At 37.9% G+C, this 14,292-nt stretch overlaps 1 protein-coding gene across 1 annotated transcript in view; it reads right to left on the minus strand.

Annotated features, from left to right (window-relative positions):
• RAB2A (RAB2A, member RAS oncogene family) overlaps window positions 1-14,292 on the minus strand; it is a 40,103-nt gene that overhangs the window by 16,574 nt on the left and 9,237 nt on the right. Inside the window, exons 2-4 of the mRNA XM_015855618.2 lie at window positions 12,507-12,578; window positions 9,597-9,664; window positions 906-988 (exon numbers count right to left, since the gene is read on the minus strand). Of these exons, the coding sequence (XP_015711104.1) occupies window positions 906-988; window positions 9,597-9,664; window positions 12,507-12,578 (223 nt within the window). The remainder of the gene's footprint in view (window positions 1-905; window positions 989-9,596; window positions 9,665-12,506; window positions 12,579-14,292) is intronic.

Raw genomic sequence — 14,292 nt, forward strand, 5'->3', positions numbered from 1 at the left:
AGATCTCACAGAAAATGTACACTAAATATTTAATAACGTGAACGTGTATTTAATATTTCACAAGCAGAAAGCCACCTACTTACAAATCAAAGACTGATTTGTTGGAAGTCAACTGGAAAGAACAGATTGCTTTCTGACATTTAAAAATAAGCAGGGAACAAAAGGAAAACTAAGAAATCTCATTGCTTAATGCAGCAATGAGACCCAAGATCCACAAAAAGGAATCACACAACGTAATAATGCCTTGGAGCCCGTATATTTTCACAATTGAGTTGTAATAAATTTTTTGGTTGAAAATCACACCATGGTATTGCAGACAAGAGTTACAGACACTTTATTCAAGACTGCAGGAATATCTCAGTTACTTCTGAACATCAGCTACTGAAATCACACCTTGAGAACTATATTCCCCAGCTTGATAAAAGACAGCATAGGTAGAAGTTTCCTGGTATTTCTATGTAATCAGACTCTGATATTTTGCTACTTTTGACTCATTTATTTCAAGAATTGCAGCTAAGTAAAAAGTTTGCTATAGCAAAAGAAAAATTATAGTTCACGGTAATAAAAACACAAAAAAAGGAATTAATGAAATATTTTAATGCCATTCGTAATAAAGGGAATCCAGAGGTTCATGGTCAAATACTTTATATAAATACTTTGATTCCTCCCAAGAGTTTATACTTACTTTTTCTCAACCAGTATACTGATAAAACCAGAAGCATATATACTGACCTTGGATTTTATTTGATACTGATTACTTAACAAATACGATAGAACATTAGATTGTATGTATTTCTACAATAAACCATGCTGAATTAGACATTTTTAACATTGCTATATATCACAATACAAGTCTATAAAGACACATAATTTTAGTACAGTTGTAACTTCCTCCATATCCTCACCTTGTAATGTCATACACTAGTAAAGCCCCTGCTGCCCCTCTGTAGTATGACCTCGTAATGGAACGGAAGGACTCCTGCCCTGCCTGCAGAAGACAAAGTTTCATTATTTCATGTCTCAAATTTGTGTTTCATTGCTGAAAACCATAAACTTACTACTTTTGTGAGGGCAAGGAAGTATAAGGAGGGGAAATCAGAGAGGGAACAACTGGGCACAAAGTCTCTAACACTGGTAAAGAAGGCACATAAGGAGGAGACACCAACTACAGCACTGTGCAGTTAAAAAAAGAAAGAAGAAGAAAAAAAAACGGAACAAGACCTCTAAACCTTTTTTGGCAATCCCTGACAACCCAATTTACTGAATGGCTTCACAATACATGAATCATTATTAGAGCACAGAATGGACTCCTAGCAACTAAGCTCTGAAGACAAATTTGAAAGGAAGCAAATAACCCAGAGCTTCACATTTGAATTCAATAACCCGCTCCCTGGGGCAGCTGTTGACACTAGAATAAATAAAGCCCATTGTAAATAAATGATGAATGACATCTTTACGCCCACCATCTGCTGGTGTAGAGGTTGTTGGAAGGCCAAGGATGCAGATTTTATCCGTTATATCATAAACTGCAGCCAGCTTTCAACAGTCTTCAGATGGAATTCTTTCAGTAATCATTTTATTATGAAAAAACAGAAAATGGTTTTGAATTTAATTCTACACAATTCTGCTCCACAGCTAATCAATTTCCCCTGTACTTGATAAATAACACGTGTCAAAGAACCACAGAATGCAACAGTCGTCTCCATATCCACTGGTGAAAAACTTGTGAGATACTACAGAAATTAGACAGTTCTTACAGAAAAGCGTTCTGTAAAAATCTCAGCTCTTAGAAGAACATTCTTATCAGTTTACATTTTAATCACCTTCCAACAATTCACAGCTGCTTTGAGTTTTCTTTCTAAGATATCCCTCGCTAACATGCAATAGTCAACCCAAAACCTTGTCTGCATTTATGAAAACTATTTTAAGGAGCACAGGTTGAACAGTTAGTGTGGAAAAAGCTAAAAGACAAAGGTATAACCCTTTTCCCTCCTGTATTAAAAATCAAAGCCCTGAAAGATAAATATTTGTAGTTGCAAATCTTGAGCTCCCATGCTTGTGTTTTTCAGAAGTTGCTATCCAGCAATTAACAGTTACTAGAAAAAAAGATTTTTAGTATTAAAAGCTTTAGCTTAATTCAAAGATAGCACAGAACATAATTAAGAAACACAAATGTTAACAGTGAAAAATGACACATGCAGTAAGATAGTTATCCTTACGACTACAGGAAATTATTCTGATTTAAAGCTATTGAAAATGAGAATGAAATATTTATCAAAGTTTGTGCTATGTACAAGCTATGATTCAGCCAGACCTACAGAATCTTCTCACAATAACTGTACTTCCATAACATATGGTTCTCTTGAATTTCAAGAACACTTGGGCTAGACTCCACCACTCAATGAGAACATACAGTAGCAGAATCTAGAGCACAGCGTTTTTATGTGGACTAGGACAAGAGTCCAATCCAAGCCCATCTTCATACAGACAAAGGTAACAAAATATAGGCAAGCTACTAGAGTACACTAAGGAATAGTAAAAGAAAACAGGCATTTAGCTCAGTACTGGATGTCTTGCCAAGGAGCTCCAAAAAAGTCAAGAGTTTCATCTTAGTGTGATGACTTGCTCAAGTGCATATAGTAGACGCATAAAATATTTTCCTCCTTACTAGTCATTAAACCAGTTACTGTTAATAATATATTCTAAGCATTGCTAAAAAAATGTGCATTACTGACGCAAAGCCTACCACATCTAAGACTGCCTGTTTCACCCTCATCAATTCAACTGTGTCACGTTAAATAATTTGCTGTGGAAGACGAACAAGTTAAAGTCAAGCACAATTGCCAGAGATTCTACCAGTTCTACAAGAATGTAAGAATTTGAAGCTCTAACAAGAATCACTTGGTATTTCAATTCTGATATTTCTGTAGCATTTTCAACTGTTTATTACTTGCCCATGATGATATCTCTTAAATACCATTGCTTCCTGAAGGAAAAACTGAGAAGAGGGTGGAAAACATTACCATCTTCTCCAGAGATACAGTTCTCCATTTAGCAATAATGAACTTGTGTTTGCTTACACAAAAACAACAGAAACCAAACCATCTTTTATCTTCTAACCAGGAAAAAATTGAGTTTCTGTAGAGAAACTCCACAAAATACAATATATGAAGGTATACATCTATGTGTAATACATAAAAATGCATCTCTACATGTAGAGATTTACCTACTATACATAGAAGAATAAGAAGCATTTATTTGAAGTCTATTTCAACAAAAGAAATCTAAATGAAAGAACTGTAAGGTCAGATTAACATGGATTAGGCATGTAAAAGATTCTCCATTTATATTTATTTTTATCATTATTACTTGAAGCACTTTTCATCTGACAACTTGCTCTTTTTCTTCCAACCCCTTTATTTCAAGAGGAGAGGAAAACAAAATACAGAAGCATATGTTTATACCCCAAAATACAGTAATTATTACTATAATAGCGTATTTTAAAATACAAATTTCTTATGATTTTAATACTTCATCTAACTTGCAAAGAGGGACAAATTAAAGTTCAGCTACTTGCTTCGAGAAGCAATGGATAGATCTAGTAGTAAAGAAGCTCAGTATAAAACCAAACCAGGTTTTCATACAAGAGTAGAGCCCTCCATCTTGTCAAGTGAAATTAACATCATGCATATAATCTTTTCCATACTCTCCTAAAATGTAACACTTTTCTCCACTTCTATATTCAAGGGAATTTCCAAATTTTCAGTTTCCTCACAGAACAACTGAGATCAGAAGGGATCTCTGGGTCCCCTGCTCAAACAGTGACACCCACAGCTGGGTGCTCAGGGCCATGTTCAGGCAGCTTCTGAACATCTCCAAAACAGAGACCATGACCTTTCTAGGGAACCTGTGGCAGCAGACAGTCATTCACAGATTTTCTTTCCCAAAGAAGTGTTCCCTGGTGTTGAAAGGGAACCCCCTGTGTTCCAGTTTGTACCCACAACATCTGGTCCTGCCACTGGGCTCCATCTTCACTGTATACCCCCTTCTGGTATTTACAGACCCTGGTAAGAATCCTCCCTCATGACTCCTTCAGGTTGAAGGGTCCCAACTCTCTGAACATCAATTCAAATAAAGGTGCTCCAGTCCCTTCATCATCTTACTGGACTCTCCAGTATGCCCAGGTCTCTTGTATTGGGAGCCCAGAACAGGACACTGGGAGGTGTGGCCTCCCCACCAACTGAGCAGAAGGGAAGGAGCACTTCCCCCAGCCAAGCACTCTGCCTGACACAGCTGTTTAATTTTTCAGCAACATATGCTGGAGATTGAATGAGGGAATAAGGAGCAGGGGAGTTAGTAGTTAGCGGCAGTAGACACTAAATGAAGACCTAATTACATCTGGTAGAAACAACACAGGCCTTTGCTCTGAGGCAATGTCAGGTTACACCCACTTTCAGAGTGGCACAGTAGAAGAAGGTAGAAGTAGAAAAAGCAAGCCTCTGATAAGCAACTGATTCTTTGTTAAATAACACCTGCTTTGGTTGTCTTTTGGACTATGAGCTTTTAGAGCTCATACCATATCAGCTAATGAAGATAAACTTTCTAAAACGAGTGACTAAAGTAATCAAAGTTTGAGTTACAAGTCTTCAAAATAATACTAGAAGCCTTAATGCCTACGTGAACTGCTCAACTGTGGGGACATACATTCCCACACTTCTCTAAATATAAATCTGTGTATAGATCAAGGTGCAACTTCAAAGTAATGGTACTATCAGAACGTAAAGCATTGCCCATCACATTAGGTGCACAGAAATACAGACTGAGCTCAAGTTTTCTAGGCCATGCAACTGCATTACAGATAACACACCTGCGGCACATGAGAGAAAAAAACTTCAAGTATTACATTCCGAAAGGAAATCTCAGCAGCATTTCCAAGGATGCAGTGTAGTTATGGAGGTTTCAGTTGTGAAACGTACAGACAAGTCTCTGTTATTAAAAAGGGTACTTCAAAAGATCCTGCTGTGTATTTTTGGACCGCTTCTCATAGATCCAGAAGTAATGTCACCTGTATTATTACACTGGCACACGACATCAGAGACAGATGGCGATGGTGGTATGGCAGTAGAGACTGAATCTTCCTGCCAGTATTCCATTACATTTTGCTGCCACGTGACAGATGGAAGCAGAGGGGCAGTCTGATCAAATAGTGTCTGACATGGAAGTGCATATGAAGCAAAGGGGTGGAAGCGAATTCCTCCATGTGGAAAAAATTGCACCACTGACACTCATCAATGCTTGCAGTGGGTGGTGCATTTCAGCAGTGGCAACAGCAGGTCAACTCTGTTGGTGGAGACTTTTTATGTGCACAGCATGCAGGCACTTGTTCACTCCTGGTGAAAATGCAAACCTAATTATGGTGACTATGTTGAAAACTAGTGTTTTGTAGCCAAAATTTTACTCTATCAAACAGTGTTATTGCACTCTTTGCACCTGTTGTCATCTCCATGGAAATAAATAGCAGGCATTACTTTTGGAGCAAACTGGGGGGAAAAAAATTAACCAGAAACAAACAATGGTGCCTTCCAGCAAAAATGTTCTTTACTAAGATCCACATCTTGCAGAAGAGATGAAACAAAAAGACACAGGTGAATATGAATTCATTAGAACTTTTAAAGATGTCAGACTTGCGTGAATTATTCGGCCAAGTTACAAACTACTTCAAAAGTAACTCTGTCAGCATCCTGATAAGAACTGAAATTTCCTGAGGAATAAGAATACCCAAGGGTGGAACTGTACACATGCCTTTCTTTCCTGATGCTGAATGCATGCAATTTAAACACACAAAGCAATTCCCAACACACTTACAGAACCAGAAAGCTTCAGCTCTCCACTATTAGAAGTAATAACTAGGGCCACTTGAACTCAAGTTTCACTGCAGACAGAAGGAAGACTAGCTCTCCTATCTCAGGCCTTATCCTAAGTAAGATCTTTCTTTGTTATTATGAAATAAATATTTTTAATCATTGATTTCCTTGAAATGAAGGAGAAATATTAACAATTGTCTTCAAACACAGAAAAAACAATTCTCATTCACATCAATTTAATCTGTAAAACACAAACAGTATTACTTAGACTCAACCCTCCATAGCATCTGAGAGGACTTTAATTCCCTCTTTCAACTGCTGCTTATTTTTGCTCATCAACAATGATGTAAGTACCAATAAATACAATACAGAACAACCCCTGTCAAAAACAAAAAGGAGGATACTGACTCAGCCTGGTAACAAGCCCAGCAGCATTCTGCAACAATGAAGTTTTCTTCTGAGGAGAAATGATTTTTATATTTCTCAGTGTTGTACTGCCACAAGACAAGCAACCTTCATCTACACAGCACATTTAACCCTGTGAAGCTAAACAGCTCCCAGAACAAACACGGTAGCTGATCCTTACCAGCTTCTACAGGCCACTTCCACTTCTAGGTCCCCAGACAGAAAGGGGATGCTGGTAACTGATGCTAGATCAACTACCACACTCTACCAAAAAACAGCATCCAAACTTCTCATACTAGTGAACTACCAGATAACTATTTTTGGCAAAACTACTCTTCAATCTTTCCAACTAATGAAAATCTTTCATAAGATAAAGATCAGAGGAAATGAAATAATCCAGGGGCAGACAAAATAATAATTTTGTAATTAATTGATAATAATTAATACTTGCATCCCCCTTGACTGATCTAAAAGCTTTAGGAACTAGAAATGAAATCCAAGGACTTTCAGACCTAAACACCTTGAGATGCTGCAGCGCACACTGCAACGAGCTTCTGGAGCTGGACAGCAGAGAGAACTTATCCAGAAGCATGCTCCACTGCTGGGAGATGATGAGGGCATGCTCTGGCTGCTGGTGTCTATGTATGAAAAGAAGCAGTCTCGAGACTGCAACAATGAACACAAGTACACAATGCTCACACCAAGCATTGTTTATTCAAGTTTTCTTTGTCCAACATTTTGCTTTCATTTCACTTCAGACTAGTTTTACTAGACATCAGCTCACAGGAACAAATACCGTACTACAATTGCTAATGGGCACACATGCATTCCTTGAGCATATCTTCCAGTGCAGCCTCATCCAAAAGGAATCCAGCTTGTGTACTCCCACACGAAACCCAAAGTGCAGTAAGCAGCCCCTGTTTCTACAGCCCACTCCTGAATCGAACTAAGATGCTAATGAAGTGAAATATTCTTGAGTTATGGCACGAAAAAGAATAATAAAAGAAATCCAACAGAAACCACACAAACGGATCTCACTGACACACAGTGCTGTTCACTTCAGCTGCCTCAAGTTAATTGACTCCTGCAGTAAGCTGTGCTGCAGCTTCCACGCACTGCCCTTTTACTAAGGAATGCACCTTTCCTTGGAGCTGCACTGATCTGCTGAAGAAAACAAACTGATCACCACAGCACTGAAGTATCAGGTAAGAAAAATTTGCTTAAGAAAGCCAAAGTCCTTATTTACTTTTAACCAGGGAAAACAACTTTTTATCTGGTTTTCCATTTCTCATGCATCTGCTCAAGATGCTCCTTGCTCAGTAACAGATCAAAAGTAGGCATGTAAGAACAGCATTAAATCAGAGAAGTGGTGGTGCTGCGTGTGACTCAGTGTATCAAGTTCTCTTAGCCACACGCCTTTCTTTTGTCTAACAGAAATTGTTACAGCTTAATAAATATCAGGATAGCACCAGCAACAATTAGCAGCTTTTGTTAACAAGAAAAGAAATGCAGGCAATGTTCAGCCCAAACAAACAACAGAGACACAGTAACTTTAGTCATTATGGACATATATGTGTACCTTGGCATTCGTACATTTGAAATGTGCCTCACTGCATTTCTTATCTCACCATTTCTTTAACACCTTTGCAGCCAAGCCCAAAACTGAGCCACTGGAACGTAGATATGCTTATAAGACTTGATTACAATACATTTATCCTGTACTTTAAAAAGTCTGCATGCAGTTTATGTTTTAACTCCAGGCAACATACTAAGCCATTCAGTGCTTACAATTGATAAATTATTAACCATGATTACCCAATCTATTCAGAGAATATGAAAGCTTTCAATGAGTATTTTTAGTATATTTATGTTACCAGTTAAGAAACTTGCCAAATAAAATCCCTGCCAAAAAAACAGCTTATAATTTACAATCATGAGCAACTCCATTGAATTCGTGGCTATCGGACACTTTGCAAGCATGTAAGTAGCCAAACAGACAGAAGAGCTACTCAATTCGAGGCACAAAGGAAAACAATCTACTAAAAAAATAGGTAAAGCTCACACATATCCAGGCAACAGGTAATAGCACGTGAATAAAATCAGTCTGAAAGATATTGAAATGCAATGACTATATAGGTAGTAAAAAAGGTAATTCTGTCTGCAGACAATCTGTCCCAATTTCAGGAAACCAGGATTAATTTGTCATCACACGGTTATGTCATATACTAAAAGTCTGCACCTGAAACTTCTCTTTATGCTGCCCTCTGATTGTCTATTGAACTTATGAAGTCTCAGCTACTTTGGTAGGTTACAGATCCACAGCTGTAGCTGTAAAAATGTCCAGGCTTAGAAAAAGCCTGATGTACAACCTGAGCATAATTCATTTACACCATGGAGAATATGTAAGGAGGCACAGGTTTTAGACATGAATTTAAATGATGATCTTGTAAAATAAATAAGGCACATTTGATTTTAGTTATGTAGTTATCTAAAGTACTGCTTTTGCTTATATTTTTTATATGCACGTGTATATCTAACGTATCTTCCCTTACTGATTTGCAATGCCAGAAAGAGCACAAACATGAATATACATCTGTTGGTTCCTACAGGTATCTTAAAATGCTTTTGGAAAAGGACATAAAACTGTGACTAAACAGCTAAACACACAAAATAAGTTATTAATATGGGTGTCTTCAAGATGTTGAATCACAATGAGAACACTGAGGCCAACAGCTCTGTGTGCTACAGCAACCAACAAGAATATATCTGACCTCGCTAATACATGTTTTAATCTGAACTCCCCCTGAAAGTCAAGGTCTATGGGTTTGTTTGCTTTTACCACCCCTTCTTAACCGTTCAAGTATTATGATGACTATAGTAGAGTTCTTGACGTTTTCTGTGAAAACAGAGAGCAGTAACTTTTACATCCCACATTGCAAATGCAAAAATCTACTCTAGACAGCTCTTGAGCAAAACTCTTGAACAAAACACATGTCAACAGAAAGTGACATTAGCCAAACTTAGCATGAGCACAAAGAGAGAACTACACAAAGGAATCTAAGTTCTGAATAACACAGCAAGTTTTGGAAAAAAAGAAGAAAAAAAGTGAAGAGTCTCATATGGCGTAAACAGCAGAAACTTGCAAAGTTTTAAGAGCACAACACATCAAAAAAGAATTATTTTTCAGCTCATTTTTCATGTTTAGAGAAGTCATAGAAAGCTGCAAGACTTAGGCTAACACGGTCTAGGTCATGGAGAGCTTAATCATAATGACAAAATAAAAAGCTGGTGGAGCCACATGTTTAAGTAATTTGTTTTATTACTTACCGTATCCCATATCTGAAGCTTTATCTGTTTTCCATCAATAGTGATCATTCGAGCCCCAAATTCTACACCTGGATAGATTTCATAGAAGGTTACATTATTAGAAGACATCAGAAAGAAGAATGTTTCCTAGAAATACAGTACTGAGTTAACTTATGTTCCTGCATTCACAGTAGTTGAATAATCTATTTCTCCTCCTGCTTTACTTAATTATTGAGCTGCTTTAAAGAGCTTGAACGTTTTCCAGAAGGAAGAAAACTGTACCTTTCCAACTGCCTTATAAATACATTGATTAGAGAGCAACTGCCAAGGAGATATTTCCTACCAAGTTATCAAAATGATTTAATGGCTGTTTCTCAGAGCAGAAAAAAACATGTGCTTGGGTACAAATAGAAAACTGAATAGAGTCACAGTCATTTTTAACATTCTACTAATGTTTTATTACTGCAGACAGTTCAAAAGAAATTAAATCTACAATTCATTATCAACTGAACAGTCAAAACAATCAGAATAATGTCACCTTCAACAAGATAATTCTATTACTGTATTCGTTAGAATTCATCTGTCTTTATGAAAAAAAAAAAATGCTTCCAAAATCCCATCTAGTTAAAGATCAAATCTGGTAAGTAACAGAGGAAAGTAACAGAGGGGAAAAAAAATCCAATCAATAAATTAATTTCTTTAGTGAAAAAATCCAGCATTTTCTATCAGTCTTTTAAAGAAATTCTGAGATCAGTAAATGAAGCATAAATTTGAGGCTATTACTACAGTATTTAAAACATGAAAAATACCTGGAGTTAGTGGGCATAACCATAAGACAACAAAGTTTCCATTAAGCTATGATTCACACATCTACCATTTCATCAAAAAAACCCCAAGATTTAAAAGCATAAGCTTCATTTTAAAATTGTCTAGATTTGTATCTTCAATCCTTATCTTGAAAGACTTCAAACACCTCTTCAAAAACTTGCTGAGAACATTTTAGGGCACAGCTACTTTCTGCAGAAGTATTATTACTTTTGGGAAGGGAGAGGCAGGAAGGAAACCACTCTCCCTCCCACAGGATACTGGAGCCAAATAGAACCCAGCAGTCAAAGAATGACATGCTCTACCATCTGAATAACCTGCAGTAATTACATGCAAAATAAAAAGAAGGGGAAAGGTGTGCTAATGAGGGCGCAAGTGAAAGGCAATGCTCTGATGTTGAGTGCAAAGCCAGAGGAAGATGCTTAAGACTACCAGAAGCATCAACACTTACTACTTGATCTCAAAAATGCAGATACTGAACAGCTGATTGAAACTCAGCAACCTTCCTAAATGTTTGGTTCTACACTCAACCTCACAGGAGATTCAGAAATATTTACTCTGTGACATCAAAACATTTGCTAAGAGAAAAACCTCTATTTGAAACAACCCAGTCTGAAAATATGTTCTCTTCAAAGAGGGAACAAAAGCTTTCCAGGTTTGCAGCTGAGGGTAAATCCTGAGCACAATAGGCAGGGCTAACAAAACCTTACAGTAGTTTTTGCCACCCATTCCATCTACAAAATCATAACCTAGTTTTGTCTGTCTGCTAACTACATCACGCAGCTTCTCCTTGCTTCAATTACTTTAATACCAGTTACTTTCATTTTCAAGTGAAAACTATACGGGTAGTTGTTGCATTTTAAGTTCTTAAGTTTGAGTATTCGATTACAGTTACACACAACTCTGCATGTAGCTATAACACAGGCTGTACAGAAGCAGATATTTTTGTCATTTTCCTGATTTTCATTGAAGTTTATCTCTGAATTTAAGAACCAATATGCTAGGCTACTTATACTAACATTTCAGGTAGAATTTTACACGCTTGAAGTAACTTTCTTCCCCATGTCTACTTTCAATTTCCATTCTCTTCTGAGTTGCCCACGGTAGAAATAGAAACTGCACTCCCACTTTGTAAAACTGTTGTACTATACTGATAGTAGTACTGTGTTGATATGAAAGTGCTTGCATTACATAGACCTTTCAAAATCCTCAGGTTCTCTGGAGTTTTATCATCATCAGCTGGAAGCACATTAGATAATAACCCATCCTATCTCGCCCTGCATGGGCATTTGTATCAGTTTGAACTCATGCTCTCTATCTCTGTCTTCCTAAATCTGTTGGGGTAAATGAGAGAAGTACTCTAGTCAAAACAGAAACATGCCCTATCAGTAGCAATGAAGGAAGCTTCCAGCCAATATTCCTTTCTTCTTTTCCAAGCAGCTTCCCATGCTCCATTCCCACACCACTCACTATGCTGCTACCTGGGCTCACTTCCTCATGCCACTAGTTTCTGCACCTGCTCTTAGATGTCAGCTGTACATGAAGAAGCTCGGGCTTTTTATTCAGCTAGCCTACCTCCTGCCAAGACATCAGAGGTATCTGAAAACTGAATTACTCTAAAAGTTTGAATTGTATCAGATGGCCACAGCATACATTCTGTTACATGAAAAACACTTGTTTATGTTTCAAGTGTCTATTTTAGTACCTCCAAACACAGGAAGTCTACCTATTCCAGGACACAAACTAAAAATAGAGACTAGGGATACATTCTGTACAATGCTCAGCATGAGTAGGAGAGCTTAATAGGTTCTTTGAAATAACATGAAAAAGTTCAAAGGTTCTGCAAATGTCCTAGAGGCTTGCATTTGTTATACAGTTAATATGTTATATGTCATATGTTAACAGTGAAACTGATCTGAAGACTAAGTTTGTCCACAGAAAAATTTATTCCCACACAAAATTCCATCATTAGCTTAGCACACTCATAAACACGTGCTGAGACACCTCACTTGCTTAAAACCCTTAAAAAAAAAGCCCCAATCCAACCAATCTTAAATATGTTTCAAAACAGCACATTAGTATTGTGGGGGAACCAAAGAGACATACCAATAGTGAGATCATGGACTGGCTGAAAACGCTTATCTGTGAACTGTAACAATAAACATGATTTCCCAACACCTAAAAAGAAAAAGAGAAAAAAGTATTAAGTAAATTTTGAAATGATCTTTCAAGAGTCAATATAAATCAACTGTGGTGAATGCTGTATATTGGTTAAAAATTCATCACTAGATTCTGAAATACTGAGTTTCAAACATGCGTAGAAACACAACTCCCTCATAACAGTTTTTAAAGTTTCCTGTGTAATAAAATAGTTAATTATTTTGAAGAAGTAGTTCTGTCTTCAAAACCAAGGTGTTTCACAGCAGGCTTTCAAAGCACTATTCCGTATCTTCTCACCACTCTAACTACAGGGCCTGCTGCTCCTCACTACCTCTCTCCCAGTGGTTTCAACTTTCTCTCAAGCTAACATGATCCTCAATAACACCTCATTGCCACATCTCCTAATGTATCAGCTGAGGTAACAACAGGTATTTGTGGGCTGTTTATGACCATTACGTCTTACTGCTCACTAGCTCCCAACAGGCCAAGAAGCAGTCTGTGCAGAATAGGCAACAAGTGAGCTCACATTACAACCGAGCAGGATAACACAGTCACCCTGATCTCAGACCCACATGGTTTAACTACTTCACACTACGCAGACACTGGTCAGCAAACAGGCAATTTCTTCCATACATAAAAGCAGTACATAAAAGCAGATATAGTTGATAGGAATACTCAAACTGCCTGCATTTGTAAACACTGACTATTCACAGGTAGTTTATTCTTGTTCTTTTACCTAGAAGGTGTCATTCTGTCAGTTCTGCTCTGTCACATTTCATATTTTTAGCCTTATACAACTTGAGAATCACACATTTCCCAAACATTGCCCAGGGAGGTGGTGGAGTCTCCTTCTCTGGAGATATTCAAGACCCGCCTGGACGCCTACCTGTGTGACATGGTGTAGGGAGCCTGCTTTGGCAGGGGGGTTGGACTCGATGATCCCTAGAGGTCCCTTCCAACCCCTACAATTCTGTGATTGTGTGATTTCATTTTCATACACTTAGACTTTGCACTACCAAAAAGGAATACTGTAGCACCCATCCTCCTGCTGGACTTTCTTTAAACTGTCCAGGGAGGTAAGGCTAGTTTAGCCACATATCAGAGGTCAACAGCTGATCAAGAGCAACATGCCTGACAAGGAAAGATAGCAGAAAGAAAGAAAAAGAGGGACAAGTAGAACCACATTTCAAGACACAAGATATATACACCAGAGGTTTGCAGATAGTGGCATTTATCTTTCTGCTGCTAACTTCAACATTCCCAGAGTTTTTTAGGATAGTTCCACAAAAAAACAAAGCCTACTCCATCAAATTCACTGTCCGCCTGTCTGTTTAGCCTTAAAAGCTAAGACCAGTTTCAATTAAAGCTCACAGAAATAGGAGACTTGCATTTCAGCACTAAGAGTTAACTAACAATTGAGGCAGCAATTCCAGCCAGCTAAGCCAGACCCTCGTGCTGCTGTCCCTACTCTTCCCTGCAGCATGTTCATGCTCCCTTCTCCACACCACATCAGAACTCACTGGACTAAGCCATTCCCGTTTTGTGCTGGGTTAGCGTGCTAACCTGACAAGAAAAGTGACAAAGCAAACAGAAATGGCTTAATGCAAGGTCAGACAAGAATGAGAGTGAGTTTAAGTGAGGGAGGAGAAATGCAGTAGCCAGCAGATGAACAGTTTAGAGTAGCACGGAACTACAGCCCAAGGCAAAGTTTACAGCATTGGCCTTAACACAT

The sequence above is a fragment of the Coturnix japonica genome, chromosome 2 (genome assembly GCF_054131305.1).
Source record: "Coturnix japonica strain WE chromosome 2, WE-NBRP24, whole genome shotgun sequence".
Classification (NCBI taxonomy): domain Eukaryota; kingdom Metazoa; phylum Chordata; class Aves; order Galliformes; family Phasianidae; genus Coturnix; species Coturnix japonica.